The sequence below is a fragment of the Lontra canadensis genome, unplaced genomic scaffold, assembly GCF_010015895.1.
Source record: "Lontra canadensis isolate GAN:19392208 unplaced genomic scaffold, GSC_riverotter_1.0 scaffold83, whole genome shotgun sequence".
NCBI lineage: Eukaryota > Metazoa > Chordata > Mammalia > Carnivora > Mustelidae > Lontra > Lontra canadensis.
This window is the reverse complement of record NW_022631077.1, coordinates 5,687,404-5,708,310: the sequence shown is the minus strand read 5'-3', so window position 1 is coordinate 5,708,310 and position 20,907 is coordinate 5,687,404. Positions and strand designations below refer to the sequence as shown.

General features: G+C 40.6%; 1 protein-coding gene across 2 annotated transcripts in view; it reads left to right on the top strand.

Moving 5' to 3' along the window:
- The window catches only part of ASPH (aspartate beta-hydroxylase), a 213,717-nt gene that overhangs the window by 79,885 nt on the left and 112,925 nt on the right, over nucleotides 1–20,907 (top strand). The window contains exons 11-14 of one of the 2 annotated variants that reach the window (XM_032882624.1): nucleotides 3,199–3,237; nucleotides 3,631–3,666; nucleotides 7,462–7,506; nucleotides 19,136–19,177. In XM_032882624.1, coding sequence (XP_032738515.1) covers nucleotides 3,199–3,237; nucleotides 3,631–3,666; nucleotides 7,462–7,506; nucleotides 19,136–19,177 — 162 coding nt within the window. The remainder of the gene's footprint in view (nucleotides 1–3,198; nucleotides 3,238–3,630; nucleotides 3,667–7,461; nucleotides 7,507–19,135; nucleotides 19,178–20,907) is intronic. The other variant, XM_032882625.1, reaches the window with a different exon arrangement.

The following is a 20,907-nucleotide window of genomic DNA, read 5'->3' as shown; positions in this document are numbered from 1 at the left end:
AATAACTTGGCCAGTATGATTGGATCTAGATTTTCTTTTCAGTTTCAAATTTAAAGGAGAGAACAAAAATTTGGAAATAAAAGTTATGTGTAGAGATGAGATACTTTTCTCATTTCTGCCACTCATTATAGTGTTTGTCTAAATGTGCTAGGAAGAACATGTTTGGAAGGCAGTTAGCAGACTAGATCCAGAGAACCTTAAAATCAAACTGGAAAGAAGTGTAAAATTAGATACTGTGTTAAAAAAAGATGTTATAAAAATAAGTGTGTTTTCATAGAGTATCAGAATAAGCACAATTTAACATGTTAAAAAAGAGTAATAAAATAGGACCTAAGGGGTCTTCAAGATTTGAGATACTTTGGATCACAAGATTTTGAGATACCTAGATTACTTTGCTATAGAACCTGAACTTTTTCAAACAAAAGAGGTTTGATAGAAGTATTACTAGGATTATTCACAGTGTTCTAACAAGATACCTTTGTGGCATTCAGGAACGAACTAGGGAAGCCAAGTGAACATATGTAAGTGAGTAGTAAGTAGGGTGAAAACAAAACCATTTTTCAGTAGGTGAACAGAATATATTCCATATTAAACTTCCTACATGTAGAACCTGGAAAACCAGTGGCTTCTTAAAGCTATGGAGGGAACCAGCTTTCCACGCTGAAAATCTAGAAAGCATTAAGCCTACACTGGATATACCTAGGATCGGACAGTACCGGCTTACCATCTGATCGATTTATTCATATAATGCATACGTATTAACTACTTTATGTCTAAAACAGGAAACAGGACTGGAGCAGTTCTAGCGAGGAACACACACGGTTTGATCACACAAATAACTTCAATTTAGTGTTTACTTGAAATTGCACTAAGTGCCGGTGAGAACAAGGACAGTGTGTAACAAGAGTATATAGCGAAGAGACCTACCTAGTTTGTAGACCAGGGAAGGCGTCCCCGAAGTTGGAAGGGAAGATTAGAGCCATTGACAAGGCAAGGGGAAGGTGGGCGGGCGGAATGTCTTAAGAAGCCTCTGAGGTGCGAAGATGGGTCTGGAGGGCTGGCAGTCTAATCTGCGCTGACATTGCACTGTTTGGGGTCCAGAGGACGCCTAGAGTTAGTCAGGCATATTCACCTACCCTCAGGGCATTGTTCGAGGCACTACAAAATCAGATGTGCATTTTGTAAAGATCGATCGGTCTGACATGTAGCACGTAGACTGGAGAGAGACAGGAGTGGATATGGGGAGACCAGTTAGTTTAGTGCCATTATTCCAATCCGATCTTGCCCTGGGTCCCATCTCTGCCTAAAGAGCAGTCAGAGGAGATGAGTTTCAGCAAAGGGATGTTCAGCAGTGTCTCATGCTGCTGAGGACCCACGCGAGGTAGGCACTGAACACATGCATTGCATCTAGTTTGACAGTGGCCCCCTGGTGACCTTGGCCGGAGCCGTTGTCAAGGGACACAGATGAAGGTGGACAGAGATAAAGTAGTTTAAACCAGGGTGGTGGCAGTGAAGGGAAGTGGACAAGATGAGAAATGTAAAGAGAAAAAATTGACAGGGCATGATGTGTGGGTGTAGCTGGGGCAGAGAGCAAGGTATCAGGAACCTCGTCTACCGTTCCGGCTCATGCCTTTGATGGATGGTGGTGCTTTTTCCCTAAGGCGGGACTGGAAAACAGGAACGGGCCAAGAGGCTGTGAGTCCAGTCTGTACATGTTGACAGTGTCTCTTGTCACATCCAGGGGGATATATAATAACCTAGTTGGTGGTGCCTGGATCTCAGCCGAGAACTCGCATTCGTGGCTGTGAGTTTGGGAGTGGTGAGTCTGTACAAGATAATTGAAGCCAAAGGCTGAGATCACTTATGGAGGGAGGACAGTGTAGGGGTCTGGGTGGCTCTGTGGCTGGCCTTCAATGAAAGCCAACATTTCGTGCCTGGTAGGACTAGGACAGGTGAAGAAGAAGATTGAGGAGGAGAAAGGAAGAAATGAAAGGAGAATACAGTCACACTGAAGTGTTTAGGAAGGGAGGAGCTGCTGGAAGCTCTAACTCGGTGAGGTGGAGCTTGTCCATTAGATGGAATGAGGTGGTCTCTGAGGAGCCTTGGCAGGGGTGAGTCAGGGCCACAAGCAGATGGCAGTGTTTGGGGAAGGAAGTGAGGGGTGAGATAGCAAATGTGAATGACTCTTTGAAGAAATTAGATTGTGAAATGGAGGGGAGAGTTGGGGCAAGGGGAAGTAGGCTCAAGAAAGGGCTTTTTTTCTTTAAGTTGGTAGAGTCTTGAGCAGGTTTAAATACAACAGAGTTCAAAGTGACAGAGTGAGCAAAAACGTGCTGCTCCTCTCTCTTACCAGTACCACCAGAAGGACAGAAGATGATGGATTAAAATTGTCCCTTACTCTACCCAGCACTGAGAATTAGTATCTGAAACATAGTAGTTGCTCAAAAAATTTTCTTTATTAAATGATTATAAAGAATACACTGATAACTGTGGTAAGAAAATAAGAAAGCTCACTCGAAGTGAACCAGAAAATTTGAGGCATTTTGGAGAATGGAAAAAGCTGGGGTTGGGTTGACCAAGAAAGATGTGTGACCCAGCTGAGCCCAAAAGAAGAGACCAGAGCCTCCTTTTCAGCAAAGCAGAGAGCCCTGAGCCCCGTGCAACTAAATAAGAGAAATCGGGCAGTGAGTTCATGGCCTGCCAGCTGAACCCTCACTCTGAGGGGCTGGCACCGGGAGTGTTTGCCTCCAGTGGAAGATCAGAGAGTTGTTACCTAAACAAACAGAGAATCTGCCTGGTGAAAGCCCAGAATCCTCCCCCACAGACATGAAAGATAGAAAAGGGAAATTCAGTGCCACCAGGAACTAAACAGATTTTGGATCCTGGTAACCAGTGACTGGGGAAGAACCTTAATTTCTCCCATTTTACATGAACAAAGCATTTGTAAAATGGGAGAAATTAAGGTTCTTCCCCATCCCCTATGGCTAAAAGGTGGCCGACCTGGACTTTGAATCTGTGTTTGACTCCACACCAGACTCTTTCCTATCCTGCTCTATAGCCTACCACTTGCCAGTGACTAAGTCCCAGGTGTTCAAGGATGAATTAGACATTGTCTCTGCTCATGAAACCATACAGCAAATGTTGTGTCACAGTGAGTTATGTAGCCCTAAAGGACTATTTTTTCTGTGTATTTTCTAGTATACGAACCATCGGAAAATGAAGGTCTAGAAAGTTCGGGTAAGCTTTTTCTCTAAATGGGTGTTTCCTGTGAGTCAGCCCCCCGCCCCTTGTATTTATTAAAACTCAGTTAACTTGTGGGACAAAGACAGATGTAGTCAGAAATCCAAGACACTTTCAAGTCTCCAAGGAGGTAATTGCATATTGTCAATATATTCTTTCCCTTGTACTTATGTTGCGAGTTTTATGTCATTAGGGATGATGTCAGCCTATTTGAAGTATACTTCGAATATAATTTAGGAATTAAAGTTGATACGCTAATATAAAGAGTTATGAGTCTCCATAAGAAGGCCCTAGTCTAAAAAGAGCCAAATTTAGTTACCTTAGTAGAGATAAGTTAATTTAGGAATCTAGTGTGAGTTAATGTAAAATGTGTTTGGTTTTTTTTTTTAGATAATGCTGTAGAAGATTCAAACATAATTTTAGAAGGTAAGTTAATTTTATAGAGATAGTTTTACTTTTTGTATTAAAATTATGTTCACACATTCAGCAGACATGTATTGGACACTTTGGTGTCTGTAGGGTGCTTGGGGCTAGGAGGGAGAGCATGAAGACGATGGCTAGGATTTCTGGTTTCCTTGGAGTTGGCATTCTCGTGGTGAGACATGATGAAGTAACTACAGATTATGAAAAGTGCAATAACTTAAAACCAGGGTAGTCCAATAGCAAATAACTGGTTATAGCAAGGCTCTTCAGCGAGGGTGGTTTTGTCAGACGGGGTTAGCCTTGGGCAGGGATGGGTTGAAAGTTGGGTTCTTTATGTTGTGGTTCAGCTGGACAGACTATTTTTGAAAGTGAAGGATTGTTCCCAAACAGTTGTTGCCTATATTATGTGGTGGTGCTTCGACACCATGTAGAGTTACAGAGATCCTAACGGCCTGCAGTGTTCTTTCACATACGTTATTTCGGTTGTTCCTCACAGTGGACACTGAAGAGGAAGAGCAATTTATTGCGCTTTTTTTGGTGGGGGAGGGGGGGTGGCTAAGCTGGTATTCAACCCAGACTTGGGACCTACAGTGGACTCTGGGATCCATGGGCTTTAACGGCAGGAAGTTGCCACAGGGAACATGTAATATGGCATTTGCTCTTTATATTACTCTTAGAATTCATTGATGAGCCACTCATTCTCAGTTTTCAGGTTAAATGTTGTTGCTTCTGAGCTTGGTTAGGCAGAATATTTAATAGTACAGTTGAGTGAAATGGGAGAAGATGGGGAGGAGTGGGGGAATGTGGGGATACCATAATTGCCCTCATTTTCCACTTAGCTGCTGACAGAGACTCTTTCACAGCTGCTGTGACCACTGCACACATGCAAATTCATCTCCCTGTAGCAGACTGGATAGTGTTCCTATTTTCTCCTACCTCCTGTGACTCAGTTGTCTTTGAATAATATAGCCAAGTCTGTTTTTTTATTCAGTCAGAGTCAGAAAAGAGAAACCCCCCCATCCCTAGAAAGAACTTTATCCAACCCATCCCACATATATTGTTTTATATAAGAGGCAGAACGTTACAGTATGCATCTTGGCCCTGCCTTTCCTGTGTTTGAAGTAGTTTTTCCAAAGACTTTTCCAAAGTCACCATTATATCCTCTACAGGCATTTTGATAAGCCAGTAGAGGATATAGTGGAGACTGCTAAGGAAATTCTTTTTGCGGAGCAATGGGGCTCTGGACTGTGTGCCGTTAGCCCCATCTGTAGTTTCTGTGCTTCTGTGTTTGGAACCTGAGTGGTCAGTGAGAAGGAACTCATCATCTTCACGTGCCCTCTAACCTTCTCTTTCCCCGTCCCTTGACTTGGCTCAATGTATCAATATATAGTTGGATTCCCACACCAGCAATGACAGTGACATCATTGACACTCCCTTCACCTCTGCAGCTAATCAATCCCAAGTATTGCTGGATGGGCTTCCAAAACATTTATCAAATCCCTTCTTTCCTCTGTGGCTCTGGTGATCTAGTTCAGCCCTCATCACCTTCCTGGACAGCAGTAGTAGCCTTCTAGCCCATCTTCTCAACTAGATACTTGTCCCCTTCAAATCCATCTGTCATGATACCTTTAGGGTGATCTATTCAAAAGTCGAGGGTAGGCTGTATCTCAGCCCTGTGCCTAAACCCTCTTCACTTCCCCATCTGTGTCAGGAAGGTTACTTTCTGTTACAGGCAACAGAAAACTAAGCTTGAATTGGTTTAAGCATTAAAGATTCAGGTGACCGATCAGTTGGGAACTTGGAAGACCTAGTGAGGAATTTGAATTATAGTCCAGGTGCAGTTGGAATCTGGGAAAAATACTTAAATGAAGTATGGCATAATTTGACTTATTTTAAGGAATTACTTTCACTCCTAATTAGAAAATGGATTAGGTGGGGCAAGAATGGAGGCAGGGACCACCCTGTAAGGAAATGTTTGGGTGACGATCCAGGAAGTGATCATGGTGGCCTGGAGTAATGTCGTGGCTGTGGAAATGGAGGGGAAAGTTTTGAATTTGAGATATATTTTTGAATTATAACTGATGGACCTTTCTGTTGGTTGTGAAGTAAAGAGAAATAAAGGGAGACTTTGGTTTGGTTTGAATAACTGTCAGATGATGGGGCCGTTTACCAACTGTAGGATGGTGGCGAAAGTAGGATCTAGAGTAAACTGGTTTAGGGGAGAAAACCATGGCTCTGTATTAGATATTTTAAGTTTGGGAGTGATGTGAGATTCCCAGGTGAAAGTATCAAGTAGGGGGTTGGTTGTGCCAATGATATGAGCTAGATGGGTGAGACCTGAGATTGATGTGTTTGGGAGCCATCATCATGAAGGTGGGAGTTGAAATCCATACTGAAGTGGGTTTAAAAAGTGCTAGAGTAAAGAAGATCAGGCTGTGCTGATATAATAAGTTTACTGTTTCCTTTTAAAAAATCCTCCCATTATATTATTGCCAAAATAAATTTCAGGTGAGTCTGTTAAATGTACACTTTTTCAGAACAAAATTAAATTGAAATTTTGAATTTCAGATTGAAAATTTGTTTTATCTTGCAATAATAATAAGGCTTTCTTAGTATAACATCAGTGATGGAAATAATAATGTGATTAATACTTTATGATGCACACAAGTTTTTCAGACCTAAAATGACAAGTAAAAGAAATTCTGAGAAAAATACTGGTAAGGGTGATACAGTGCTAGTAGTTCTCTAACTTACTAAGAATGAGATCAGTAGGCAAACCTTAACAAGCCGTTCATAAAAGAGAAAGCTAGTTGTTCAAAGTACTGCCACTAAAACAATGAAATATGCCAGAATATTCATTGTGATTAGTGGGAATAGGTGACTTTTTTTTTTACTTTTTTCCTTTTATGTAAAAAATATTTCCAAATCTTCCATTTGGGTATGTATTATTCTTAAAATTAGAAGCAAATTAATTTAAGAAGAAAAACAGTTAAATAGCTGCATAAATATATGAGTTTTAGAAAATGCTATAAAAATTCTTCCTTTTGACCTAAGTCTGTTCCAAGTCTTCAGGAGCAAAAGGAAAACTGATGTAATCTTATCTCTAGATTAAGGTAATGTTCAATGGGTTGTTAGATATGAAGATCTTAAAATGTGATATAATTTGATCGATGGAATCAGATCAGTATATTATTGTACCATTATTTGATAAGGTCTATCTACAGTCTCTTTAGATGCAAATGGGTTGAAGTGGCCAGGGAAAGAGGCAAGATGTTTAAAAAGTCATATCCGTATTTTTGGCCAGTCTTAGAATATGTTATCTTGAATATTATTTTTCAGAAACTTTATTAAGGATAGTAATTAACTTTTAGGACTCTCTTTCAATTTCTTTGTGTTGTTTCATTCATGTTGCATTTAGGGTTGTGTATTAAAAACTTTTTTAACAAGATATTTTAGATCTCTTTCCTCAGCTCTCTTATCAAGTCTGATGCAAAACTGTGGTGAAGACCAGGGTTTTAGTTCATATCTCCTTTGCCCAGGCAGTGAGTTTTGGTCATGGTTAGTCAGTTAGGCAGATGATGTAAAGCCTGTTTTACAGCACACTTGAGAAGTATACAACATTTTACAAAGTTACCGCTAACTCTTCTTTGTTGTATTAGTGTGAAAACCTAATGTTTTTGTCATCATTGCAGTCGTATCCCAGAAATGTCTGTAAAAATAATCACTATAACTTAAATACAGTCTGTGTTTGAAACACTGGTCAGCAGTATGTAATGGATTGTAATTTTCTTATTTTAGAAGCGCACATGCCCCCTGCTGAAGAACAACAGGAAGTACCACTAGGTATGACATTTTTTGGTTGAATTGCCCTTTCCTTTTCTGTTTTAACTTAAAATGTACTGTTGATAGTCACAGTGGCTGTAGGAAGTCAGTCTATGAAGGGTAAAAATCCTGAGAGAAGGATTAATTGTACCTCAATTTAAAGAGAAAATTGTTTGTGTTTTGATCAGTTGAGCCAAAGTAAAGGAAAATACACGTCAGATTCAGACCAGTCCCTGTTTGTTGAGCTAGAAGGTGAGGAGCAGTAACGATCAAAGTACCATGTGATTTTGGCCATTATAGATGGTGGTAGTAGTAGTTAGGTGGGGTTCCCCCCCCTTTTTTTAACTGATAAGCTAATTGATGATGGAATCTGATTTGCCTTAAGATGAGAGTTTAGTAGTGCATAATTTAGTGACTTGGCTTTTCTAGTTCCCCATTCCCATGAGGGCATCTTAGTGCCCTGGACCTCGTTAGTACCAGAAGTCTTTGTTTCCAGCTCACTGGGTTAATCCATTTCTGCACTTTTCCCTCCCCTCTGCCACATGTCGCTCTCACAGCAGTGAATTTAGGGAACGGGGACATCATTTCGACCAAGGCCTGTGCTTTCAGATGGCATTTTAGAGATGACATTAACTCTACCTGCAACCAGAAATAACATACAAACCTCCTGTACTCATAGTGGGAAACATGTTTTATCAAGAGGGGAATTTCCAGTACCTCTATCCCAAGTGTATTTCCTCTTGTTTCTGTGTTTTATTTCCATTTTCTTTCTTTTTGTGTCACTTAATGGTTGAATTATTGTTCCTATTTTTTACATTACGCTTACTGTGAATTTTGTGGCAATGATAGGCATTACTCTTTTTGAGTCTGGTAGAAATAATAACTGCCAAAACCTATTAAATAATAAATTTCAAGGAAAAAAAAACTTTTCTAATCAAAGAATATTTTTAGTTGTATACCCCAGCTCATCTTTGCTTATTTCACGTTGGGATGTTTTAGGTTTTGGTGATTGTTATACCACATACGTTTTTAGTCATCTGTACAAATGCTTAAAAGAACTGGGTTGTTGGTATTATAATGTGAATGAGAATGGAACTCCATGGAGAATTGGGGCTTTTACATGATGGAAACTGCGCAGGTGCGTGTATTTTGTGTTTAGGAAAGGTGCTCAGAGCAGGGGGAGCTGCTGATTCTATCCTGCCTTATAATTTCTTCTTTCTTGTTGAGTGGTGCTTTACAGAGGGCCTCGTTTCTGTCTTGAGGAGGCAGAGCACGTTACTGAATTAGCATTTTGATTACTGTCCAGTACTTTAAAGAAATTGTCTTATAAGTATTTTTAAAATAATGAGTTTTTACAACATTGGCCTTTCTCTAGTTACAGTTCAAATTTTTTAATATTGACCTGAGTTTAGCGGAGGCATAAAAAGTAATACTGTTTTCTGGCCAGAAATTTCTCTGCTTTTCTTTCCCATGTTTTATAAGCTGAGTGCAAGAATTTCCTTGCAACATAAATATAAAATACCCAGTGGTTTGGGTGCTGGAAGGAGGTGCTATTTTAGAGGAGGTATTTAACAACTGAGGCACATAAAAATGAAGATTTGCTGAATATATATGTGTACTCACTGAATTATGATAAGCTCCCAATAAATAAATGGTGACCATGGCTATTTTTGTTTAGTAATTAATTAGCCTGATCTTCGAGGTGAATCAAGAGAAGTTAAACCCTGAAAGACCTGCTCAGGAAGTTGTAACCTGTAATTTGGTGTCATAAAAATTGGATTAACCCGCTGCCCAGTTACAGTGCGACCTTTCCAGAAGAGATTGTGAGGCCGAGAGTTAGCAATATGTATTTTTAATGATTGCGCTTGCTATGCTTATTATTTTATTTTCATAGACTTAGTTTATATTACAACCTCTTTTATTCAGTGTTATAAAAGAATAATCATTGAAACTCTGTATTCGTGATCTTCATGTACAATAAGCCACCTGCTCTTGTAAGTGCTTAACAATCTGTGGGATTACAGAAACTGCAGGAACACTGATGATAGGGCCTGTCTCTCCCAACTTTGCAATGCTCCTTAACTTCCAATCTTGAAAATCTGTTATTCAGGGGAAACGTTAATGGAGGACCTCTGCAACATGCTAGCTCTGAGTGCACTTTACTCTGGCTTAAGTGATGATTACTTTGCCTTCCCTGATCATTCCAAGACTAGGTTATATGGTCTTAATATTGCTTATCAAAGTTCGCAATAATATATTTATTGGTGTGTTCTAACCCCGTAGGGCGGGGACTGTCTTAGTTCACCGTTGTATTGAGCCACACACTAGGGACAGGGAATGTGACCCTTTAGGAAGCAGTAAGCATTCTGTAGGAGCTCTTCTAAGCACATTCCATGAATTAACTCATTTAAGATTTCCGGTTGCCTAAGAGGTAGATATGCTATTGTCTCCATGTCACAGATGAAGAAAACTGAGACACAACGAAGCTGGTGTGAGAGCCGATGGGTGGCAGAACGGACACTGCCCTTTGCCTGTTGGCTCCAGAATTCAGGCTCTGGGCCTCTGTGCTCTAGAGGACTTTTCATAAGGGAAGGCCTAAGGGCTGATGAGTTCTGAGAGCTGTTTTGATGGGATAAAGATAGAGCTGTCGTCTTATTCAGCATCTTTCCCTTACTCTACGTTAGTACTTCAGCTAGGACCCAGAAGTGTTGAAGATTAAGATTTATGGTAGAAAAGTCAGTTGTCCAGGAGCTTGAATTTTGTCATCTTTTCTTTATATTGGTAAATTTATAAGTGCTTTGCTCTTGACAAAGTCAGTCCTGGGAACTGATCATTTTGATATTAGAAGTTGATCATTTTGAATACCAAATCTTTTATAAAAAATTGTTTTCGCAATCCAGCCTCCTTAGTGAGTTTTTACCTGTCTCTTAAAACCCAGATTTATTTTTTTTAAGATTTTATTTATTTATTTGATGGAGAGAGAGAGCACACGTGCCCAAGTAGGCAGAGCAGTAGACAGAGGCAGAGGGAGAAGCAGACTCACTGCTGAGCAGGGAACCCGATGTGGAACTCGATCCCAGGACCCTGGGATCATGACCTGAGCCGAAGGCGGTTGCTTAACAGACTGAGCCACCCAGGTGCCCCCAAGCCCAGATTTTTACTTGAAATCTTATAGCATGTGATTCTGGCAATAGGACACAATAAATATGCATAGCACAAATTGATTCATTTATGAAGGAATCACTTACGAAATTCATCTGAGTAAAATTTCCTGCCAAACAGTATGTTAAGGCCATTTTACTAACTGGTTCCAGTAACAATTTTTTTTCTGTCACACCATGCCAGAAAAAAAAAAAAAGAAATTAATGTTTTATGGTGATAATCATATTCAAGATGGAGCTATGTAAGCATCAGTGTTTCTGTTGCTCCCATCTCTCTGAAAATGGAGGTAACACTTGTAACTCATCCCATCATGGGCTGGTCTAGCAGTGGTGATGGTTTTGCTCTGCTGCACCTGTGCGAACTTTCATTCATGCCTCCCCTTGTCACCCAGCATTTCCTAACACGATCACTAAGGCACCCAGCCAGACTCGATCAACAAGACAGTGCCTGCCCCATAGCAGGTCCCAGTCCTCTGGGCGTACAGCTGAGTAAAACAACCACTGTGATGTTCTTAACCCCCCAGAGGGGTAGGCAGGGCAGCACAGAGAAGGGGGGATAACTAATCAAACTTTGGGAATGAGGGTATGGAGAGTCAGATAGGCCTCGCCATGTGTCATCGTGCTGGACCTGAGTTTTGAGGTGCTGTTAGAAGTGACAGGAGCTGGTGGGTGGGGAGCAGAGGAAGCAAGTGCTTGCAGAACAAGAACCAGGACAGTGGGCCATATAAAGTTGTAAGAAGACAAGTGGAAAAACAGGCAGGCGTCAGTTCCCGGAGTGGTCCCGTATATGATGTTTAAAAATTTGAATCTGGGCCTAAAGGTGGCAGGAGGCCACTGAAAAATTCTAAGCAGAGGAGTCACATGATCAAATCCAGATTTGAAAAGAGCAGGCCAGTGAGGAGGTGGAGACGAGGAAGGGGGCAGATGTACTGAGCCAAGCTGGAGACCCGAGATGCTTCAGCTGTGGGGCGAGGACTGGCTGGATCACCTCATGGGAATTAGAATGGGAAGCAGTTTGCGGGGAGAGAGGGCTGACTAAAGGGAAGATTTGAAGACGATTCCTATGTTCCTGACCTGATTGAATGAATGGTCAGCCCTTCATGGATCTGTTGGAGGCAGGAGGAAATGGAGAGTAGCAGAGGAGGGGACTGGCCCGATTTCGGACATACTAGGTTTGCCGCTCTGTGAACCACTTCTGCGTAGAGTCATCTTTAAATATGCAGGAGCAGGGCACCTGGGTGGCTCAGTGTGTTGGGTCTCTGCCTTCTGCTCGGGTCATGATCTCAGGGTCCTGGGATGGAGCCCTGCATCGGGCTCTCTGCTCGGCGGGGAGCCTGCTTCCTCCTCTCTCTCTGCCTCCTCTGCCTACTTGTGATCTCTGTCTGTCAAATAAATAAATTAAATCTTTTCAAAAAGTAAGTAAATATGCAGGAGCATACTTTTGGGTCCTTCAGAATTGTAACTGGGCTTTTAGGTTATTTGCCCTTTAATCGGTGCTCATCCCCATGCCTCGAACAGCTTCCTACTACCTCAGGTATGTTTGATGGCACAGGTTGCAGGAATGCTCATTCCTCTCCTAGGCTAGCTCACTGATAGATTCTAAGAGAACCTAAAGTCAAAGGCATTTGTAAAAACATTTTCTGCTGAGGTGTAATTAACACACAGGGACGTGCTTACTTGCTGAGCAGCCAGTGAAGGAACTGCATCTGCGATCCATTCCTGTACCACTAGTCAGAAAGCTTCCAGCACCTCAGAAACCTTCCCTCCTCCCGCTCAGTCACATCCCCCCCAGCAGTAGGTGTGCTGATCTCTGTCACCATTGATTGATTTGCTTGCTTTTGAATTTAATTAAAGAAAACCAGAAGCAAACACACACAAATGCAGATACACTTTTTTAATGACTTTTTTTTTGTTGCATAACATCGTGTCTGAGTTTCATCTACTTTGTATGGTGCTGGTTTTTATCCATTGCAATCATTTACTATATGTACATTAAAAAAATCCATTCTACATTGATAGCTATTGTGAATGTTTCTAGTTTCTGACTGTTAGAAAAAAGCTTCTATGAATAATGTTGTACTTGTCTTTTGTATATAAATGCTCATTTCTGTTGGATATATGAAAGTATACATAAGATTTCTAGTTACCCCACATTAGCACCAAATCTGCTCATATAAAAACTTCTGAATACACATGCACGCACACACACATGTTAATGGATAGATAAGAAGGGAGGAAGGAAGGCTCATACTCGAGATTTAGAAATTATTTCAAAATTTGGTTGGACCTTTAAGTGCACCATCTTCTTCCCTACTCAGATTGTAACAGATCTAATGCTGTGATGGTAAAATTAGCCAGATACTAAAGTTTGGAATGAGAAAGTTTTTGCAAAAAATTTGGACAAGAATGACTGACGGTATACTTCTTTTTTTTTGCCTGATCATTTGTATTGTCAGTAACATTAAAAACTGACATACGATTATATTAGTGTATTTTAACTGCAACTTCCAGTATCAAGTTGCTCCTTGGAAATCCTTCCTATATTTGTTTTTCAAATACCATGCTAGATTTTTTTTTTCCTCTGTTACATTTCTTATTAATATAGTGAAAATACTGACGGGAGAAAGAGAGTTAACGCTTGTATTTCTCAAAAGATTGAAATTCTTAAATTTAGTTGTAATTCTCAGATGCTCTAAGAAGCTTAAGTTTTCATCAGCAGCTTTGCAAATAATTCCCAGGGACTTCTCTGGGTAGTTAATCACTGTTGAAGGAGTTGCCCTTAAAAACAACAATAACGCATAAAAAGCATTTACTTCTGTCGGTGTTTTTGTTTTTGTTTTTTCTTTTCTTAAAGTAGAGTGAGAATGAAGCAGTTTCACAGTCTGTGTCTGGTTGGTCCTTTAATTTAGATTTCCCCTTATTTTTGCAGATACTTAAAGCTGCAGAAAGACTGCCCCCACTACCACAGGAGGACCAGCCTAAGCATACGCTCCAAAAGATGGCTGTGATAGATCTTGTGACGTAATTACTGAGCAGACCAAGATCTTTGGCAATGAATACTAAAGATGTTTCCAATCGATTGTAGTCCACTGGCATTTTAGTGTTTTTTTGTTTTGTTTTGTTTTTGTTTTTAGAAACAGAAATTACATGTATTGTTAGACTCCTGCATGTTCGTTTTCAATAGCATTAGTGGATCCTTTGGGTTTTCTCTTCTCTTCCTTTTTGTGACACAGCTTCCGATCTTAATCTATATTTATGTGTGTTGTTCAGGTAACAGCTGATTATAGTGACGATGTAGCAACAATTGTCTTGGCAGGGTTTCGTATATATATGGCTAGCGATTACCCCCACGTCTGTCGGACTGACCTGTGTCAACTGCGTTAAGTGTGATCTCAAAGCCATGAAGAGTGCCCCGTGCTTGCACTCTGAGGAACACTACTAATGGTTGCTATTAGCTGTGAAGATTGGACTTGTATATATCTGCACTGATACCCTCATAGGACATTTCTACCTTAGCTTGGAGTATTCAGGGTAAAACACCAATTTGGAGGTTCGCAGCCGTTAGCTCATTGATTAGGAAAATTGAATATTTTGGTGAAAGTCTTAAGTTATCGTGGTTAATTTATTTTTTAAATTGAGAGGGAACAATGAAAATTCCTTGCTAGGATATAGGCAAAAGGAATGGCCTGCTCCGTCATGCAGAAACTGTTGGGCACCTCGGATCAGGCATATAATAGCTTTGTCCCTTCAGCATTTGTTTAAATTTTAGAAAACCTGTATAAAGTACTGGTGTGCATCGTAAAGGTTGCTCTGCCTTTTGCTGATTAAGTTATGCCCTCCTAACACTGAAGGCGGCACTGTGATCTTACTAGAGAACTAGGCCTCTGGCTGGGTTGATTTAGGACATTGTGTGAAAAGTGACCACATAGCCACATTGCCTGCTGCTGTTTGCAACGTATGAGCCTTTTCTTTCTACCTTGAAGAGTTTCCTCTACGTTTAATGTGGTTTATTTTGGCTCGGACATAGTTGCTGTGATGAAAATACTCATTTGTTAGAAAAGAAGGTAGTGACATCATCATTTTGAAAGGACCATGAGCTATTAAAAAAAAAAAAAAAAGCCATAAGAAGTAATTTCATTTCCATGTCAGGGTTAGCTCTTGATAATGTTAACATTGTTTTAAAATAAGATGACTTTTCTTCTCCCCCCCCACCCCCGCTTTTAGGGTTACAATCAAAGAAATTTTATATTTTTATCATTATAGATCATAGTTACAGTGTAGTGAGTTATGCATGCTGACCCAGTGTGTGGTGAAATCCAGAAGATTGAGTTACTAAGAAAAGCAATAATTTTCTAAAGCTGTGATATGGGTAATAAAGAGTTGCTACTCTAATTCTAACTCTTAATTCATAATATGATAGAACACTACTTTTTATAAAGCCTTATTTTTTTAGGGAAACTTAGGAGTGACATAGACCTGATAAATGAGTAAAATTTTGCCGGATTTTTGTAGATAATCATCTCTAGAACTCTGGAAACTGAGGATTCATTATGCTGTGGTCAACTTCCTAAATACTTTCTAATTCCATATACCTGAATTAATGAGCCTTGTCTTCAACTATGTGCCATGCTGGGCAATATCTATGGATTTTCTAAGAATAATGTAAATGTCTTCTGTTTAATGTTATTTGAGTGCAATAAAATGCAGAATTCTTCTCTATATTGTCATTATTTTGAATTATTTTTTTATTATGTAACGAGATCAGTTCATTTTCTACTTAACTAGTCTATTGGAATATTACGGTATCTTTTTGATGACTGAAATCACGAAGGTGTACCTTAAATCCTTTTTGAACCTATTTCTGATAGGTGATGTTTATTTTGTTTAACATTGGTTCTGATGCTACATTGCCAGGGGCTGGATTAAAATGAAATAGCCTCTGCATCCCTCCTTTGGGGGTTTTTGTTTAGCACCAGCAAGGCAAGCCACCCCCCCCCCAAAAACACACAGCCTCCTGCTCCCCCATCACCATCGTACCACGCATTCATGAACTCCATCGTAGCTGAGAAGACCTCAGTCTGAAAAGAAAACAGTCTGAGCAGGTAGAAGGGCAGGAGAGGGTACAGCAAGTTGTCTTTCGATCTTCACTGTTGGGGCAGAAAAGGAGAACTAGACAAGTAGGGAAGAAGCCTCTGGGTTCTGGAAAGTGTTGTTTTCTCCTCCAGCATGCCCAGAAGAAACAAAAATAAAGACTTCAGACTCAGGAGAAACAGATCCACTTTTATCAACTGCATTTCCCCCGTTAAGCACTTTGTGTGTGTTAGGGGGTTACATTTTTTCCAGCAGAGAGGGCTTATCCCTGCTTGCAGATAAGGAAACTGAGGGGCAGAGGGCCGAAAGGCCTGCCAGCCATGGTCCTTCGTGGCAACAGGTGGAAGGTGGAAACAGTTGGAGGGAGGCCCGAATGCAGGTGGTAGAGCAAGTTGGAGACCAAGGAGTAATGGTGGTGGGGCAGGGCTGACCTCAGGAAGTACTGGCAGAGACACAGAGAAGGCCCGGGAAAGCTGTGACTGGCTGAGTGGGCCAGTGCTGGGGAAGCAGAGTCCCAGAGAGTCACCGATGCCAGTGAGACGAGATACTGGCGAGAACAACTAGGCCTTAATGGAAATTAGCTTTGGACATACGTGAGGTCCAAGAAGAACAGGTCGGTAATCGGAGAAGCAGAGTTGCTGAACAGCCTAGAGTTCAGGGTATTTGAATTCACAAAGGCAATAATCTTTAATAGTGTATGATAATTTTTGAACGATTCAGATCCCATTCTTTTTAGTAAGGTTTTCCTTATTCTGAAAGGGGAAAGTCAGTATAGTTAAAGATTGCATCACGTCTTCTCCGATACGAGTGCTTAAACACTAACTATGAGTTACATGTGAACTTGGACATGGGTAATTTTCAGAATTGGGCTGAGCATACAGCTTCCTTTAACTTAGAGACATCCCATCATTGGACCATACAGAGTGTGATTGAATTATTATAGAGGATACTTTCTAAATCAGTCATACCTGCTCTGTGACCTTTGGCAAGATTCCTGAGCCTCTTGAAGCCTTCCTTTCCTTATCTATACAATTAAAACTACTTCCCAGGGTGGGACAGAGTTGATGGGATTGATGGGATCCTCTGCAGTGAGTGCTTAAAACAATGCCTGGGACACAGTAAGCATCCAGTAAGTCCTTTTCCTCTGGGGCACAGCGGGTCCACACAGGGCCTCTCAGGGAAGCGTGCATGCAGAGAATGAAGTACAGCAGAGCAACTCTTTACTTGTTAGCTCTGCGGAATACTAGTGAGGGACGCTGGATCTCTGTGAAAAGACTTTTACCCACTGAAAATCAGAGGGCCTCAAGATGCCTGCCCTGCACATTTCTCCATATCCAAACATGAGTCACAGATGTCCCCATGCTGATGTGGGGTGAGGGACAGAAGGGGATGTGAGAGAGAGCTTTCCCCAGAGCTGGGGAAGTTTGGGTTGGACCTTCTTCTATCAGACTCATCGCCCTAATCCTGAATACTGCTATGGAGGAGGAAGAAAGATGGCGGCCTTGTTCCTGGGAGCTTGCCTGGCCAGGGCCCTCCCACACCTATTTAAAATGTGACCCATTCAAACCACTCCTTGTTTCTCCCCTGGGGGTGGGAAAATGTGTGGAGAGCTCTAAACTCCTCTTCAAGCACCCACCTGTTTAATCGGGTTAGCAACTTGGATTTAGTGCTTGTGTTTTCAATTTACACTGGCCCCATGCCAGTGCCAGGTGATGGATTACTGGAGGACAAGGTGGGTCACAGCCTTCCTGCAGGCACGCTGGTAGCACTGGAAGGACTCTTGGAGGAACAAGATTGTTTGTTGTTGTTTTTCCTCAATCCTGTGTCCTTGATACCTGCGAAAGTACATCCTATGAAATGACATACTGCCTAGCTTTTTGATAAAGGTTATAGTTAATAAGATCAGAAATTCTGGGACGTTCAACAGAGATCTAGAATGGCTTTGTTTTTGTTTTTAAATATCCCTTGTATCTCCTGCAGTGCTGGCAGGAAGGGTGGGGCGGTCAGCTTGATAAAACCCATGCTTTGCAGGAAGCAAAGGCTACAGGACCCTATCTCTCCTGTTTCTCTTTCTGGAACCAACGGGATTGGGATGGGCGCTGGGGGAGGATTATCGGCTTTGGAAGGGTGTATACGGCTGACCTTGATACAGTGGGCTCTCGACTTTCTCAGCCTCAGCTTCCTCCTTTGCACAAAGGGAGGTAGACCTCTCCAAAGGGTGGCAAGAGGCAGGCATGATGTGCTTCTACCAAGCCCGGCATGCTGTAGCTTTCAGGGGTCATTCCCTTCCTCTGCATTAGTTTCTTGAAAATGCTGGACCTATAAAAATCCCTCCCTTGTCTTGGAAGCCTGCCTCAGATTTACTTGTCACTTCCCCAAAATGAAATGTTTGATATGATTGATCAATGGAGGAAACTGGGGAGCAACAAAATCAAGTGTTCTGTGGTCGTACCCCTGATCTGACCCCACAGCCCGATCTACTATGAGGGAGGAACTGAGTCTAATTCTCCCAAACTCTGCCTTATCCTGACACCCACACATATGCCTATACACATGTTCTAGAAATAACCAAAGCTAGGTAAGTACCTACAGGAACTGTAATCAACTGGTCTACCTTGAAATTTAGCTAGACCCCCAACTTATATAAAACATAGGCCAGATCTGAGATAGTACAGAAATGAAGTTATAAATAAAGTGCATGGTCAGGTCACGTACCATAGTTTTCCATGTAGGGTGGACATTATTTGACTGGTCCAGATTCTGGATGGGTTTCACTGCATTCAGTCCCATTTGTGAGAGAGACCCTCTGACTGGTTAACTAGTGAGAGGCTGACGTGGGTGGGCTGTCTGGCCCATCCTGGCTCCTCAGCACCTGGGCTCAGTGCAGGCACCCTTAGTGATCCACCTGTGTATGTGTGAAGTCCTTAGGGAAGTGAGACTGCTGTCACCCCAGTGAGGGGGACATGTGGCATTTCTTTAAAGCACATAGTGACTATTATAAAGTTGTCTTCTGGTTTTAGGACACAGTATAAATATTGAGCAAGCTTTGATGAGGGCTTCTCTCCACTCCAGTTTGCCTTTACCCTACAGAGGCATTTTGAATCGGTGGAGGTGACCCACAGCCACTTTTTCCCTGTAGATGAGGAATACTTTACCTGATGCCTCATATCTAGTGACTGCCCAGTGACTTTTATAAGTTAAGTCGAATGAGTCTAATCTTAATATTTTGTAACGAATTTCATGTGTAAAGAATTCAGGGTTTAGGAAAATGGAATTCTATGCCCAGAAATATTTTTCTTGAATTATATTTATTTGAATTCATTTAAATATGGTCCTATATTTTGAGATAATAATGGTGACTTTTACAATACTTATTTTGTTTTGTCTTTACTTTTCAGAAACAAATAGAAAAACAGACGATCCAGAAATAAAAGAAAAAGGTGAGATCATCAAATAAACTGCCTTTTAAATATATATAGGAAGAAAATCATTATACTACTCATGAATAACATTGTGATTTTATTTTATATCATCAGTTAAATTGCCTCTGGGCTTATTATTTTAATGGTTTTATCAACAAATATTTATTAATATTTACATAAGCATTAAGAGCCAAAGAGATTCCCTGGCTTCTGATCCTGGTTTTGCCATTCACTATATATGGTCTGAGAATTCCTTGCCCTCTGTACCTCAGTTTCTTCTCTGATATGGGAATAAAACAGTACCAAGTTCAGAAACCAGAAGACTCCTGTTGCTACAAAGGGAATTAAATGAAAATATGTGTAAAGTACTTAAAGCAATGTATAGCACAGGGAAAGTACTTAGCAAATGTTAAATATTGTTTATGTTAACATCTGTGCCAGGAATAGAGATCCAGAGATTACTAGAACATGTTCTTTTTTCACAAGAAACTCTGAATTGTTGGAAGGACATGCAAACAAGGTTATATCCATATAGAAAGAATCGTTTCTGCTTTCCCACAGTTGATTACAACCCAATTCTAATAACCCAGTAGAATTTTAAGTCAGCTCTTAACAAAGGTTCCTTAGCTTACTCAGAGTGAGGAAATAAGTTAAAAAATTATATAGATGATATGGGATAATGCTTTTTTTTCATATTCCACTTCTCTTTGTTCTTTGCAATCCTTGAGATCTTTAAGTATTTAATTCAACTTAGACAATGAGAATCTCTAAATAGTAAGTAAGGCTACTAATTTTATCCCTCACAAATTGTTTTACATCATTTAATTGATTAATTTTCTCATCATAATAAGTGTGCTCTTTAATCCCCCACCTCCCTCCCCTCTGCTAGCATTGGTTTATTCTCTATAGTTAACAGTCCGTTTCTTGGTTTGTGTGTCTATTTCTTCTGCCTTACTCGTTGGTTTTGTTTCTTTAATCCCACACATGAGTGAGATCATATGGTATTTGTTTTCTCTGACTGACTTATTTCACTTAACATCCATTATACTACCTAGCTCTGTCCATGTTGTTGCAAATGGTTAAGGTTTCATTCTTTTTTATGGCTGGATAATATTCCATCTTCTTTATCCATCCGTCTTTTATGGCTGAATAATATTCCATCTTCTTTATCCATCCATCTATTGATGGACACTTGGGCTGCTTCCATGTTTTAGCTATTATAAATAATGCTGCTGTAAACATAGGGGTGCGTGTATCCCTTTGAATTAGTGTTTTTGTATTTTGGGGTAAATACCCAGTAGTGTGATTACGGGATCATAGAATAGTTCTATTTGCTTGTCATATCATTTGAATGATAAAATCTTTAATGATTAAACATTACAATTTCAGAAGTGCCTTTAATTTTGAGTGATGAAAGCATTGTCTACATTTGAGAAGATATAATAGTACGTAACGTTATAATATACATAATGTACATGGTCTCAGTGTATAATTACTTAATAAGCATACAGAGTTGCTGACCTCTGGCTGTAATTTTGTAGCCCTTACCCTGGAACTAGGCATCTAGCCATGCATTTTTTTCCCCTGACTAGTTGTATTTAATTTTTTATGAAAGCAATCCTGAGATACAGTTTTAAAGTATGACTTCTAATGAAAAACAGCACTCTTCTACATCCCTACTCCCTCTCTAAGAGTCCCATCCCTGACTTTCCTTTAGCTGTTTCTTCTAGTACTTACCTGCACATTTC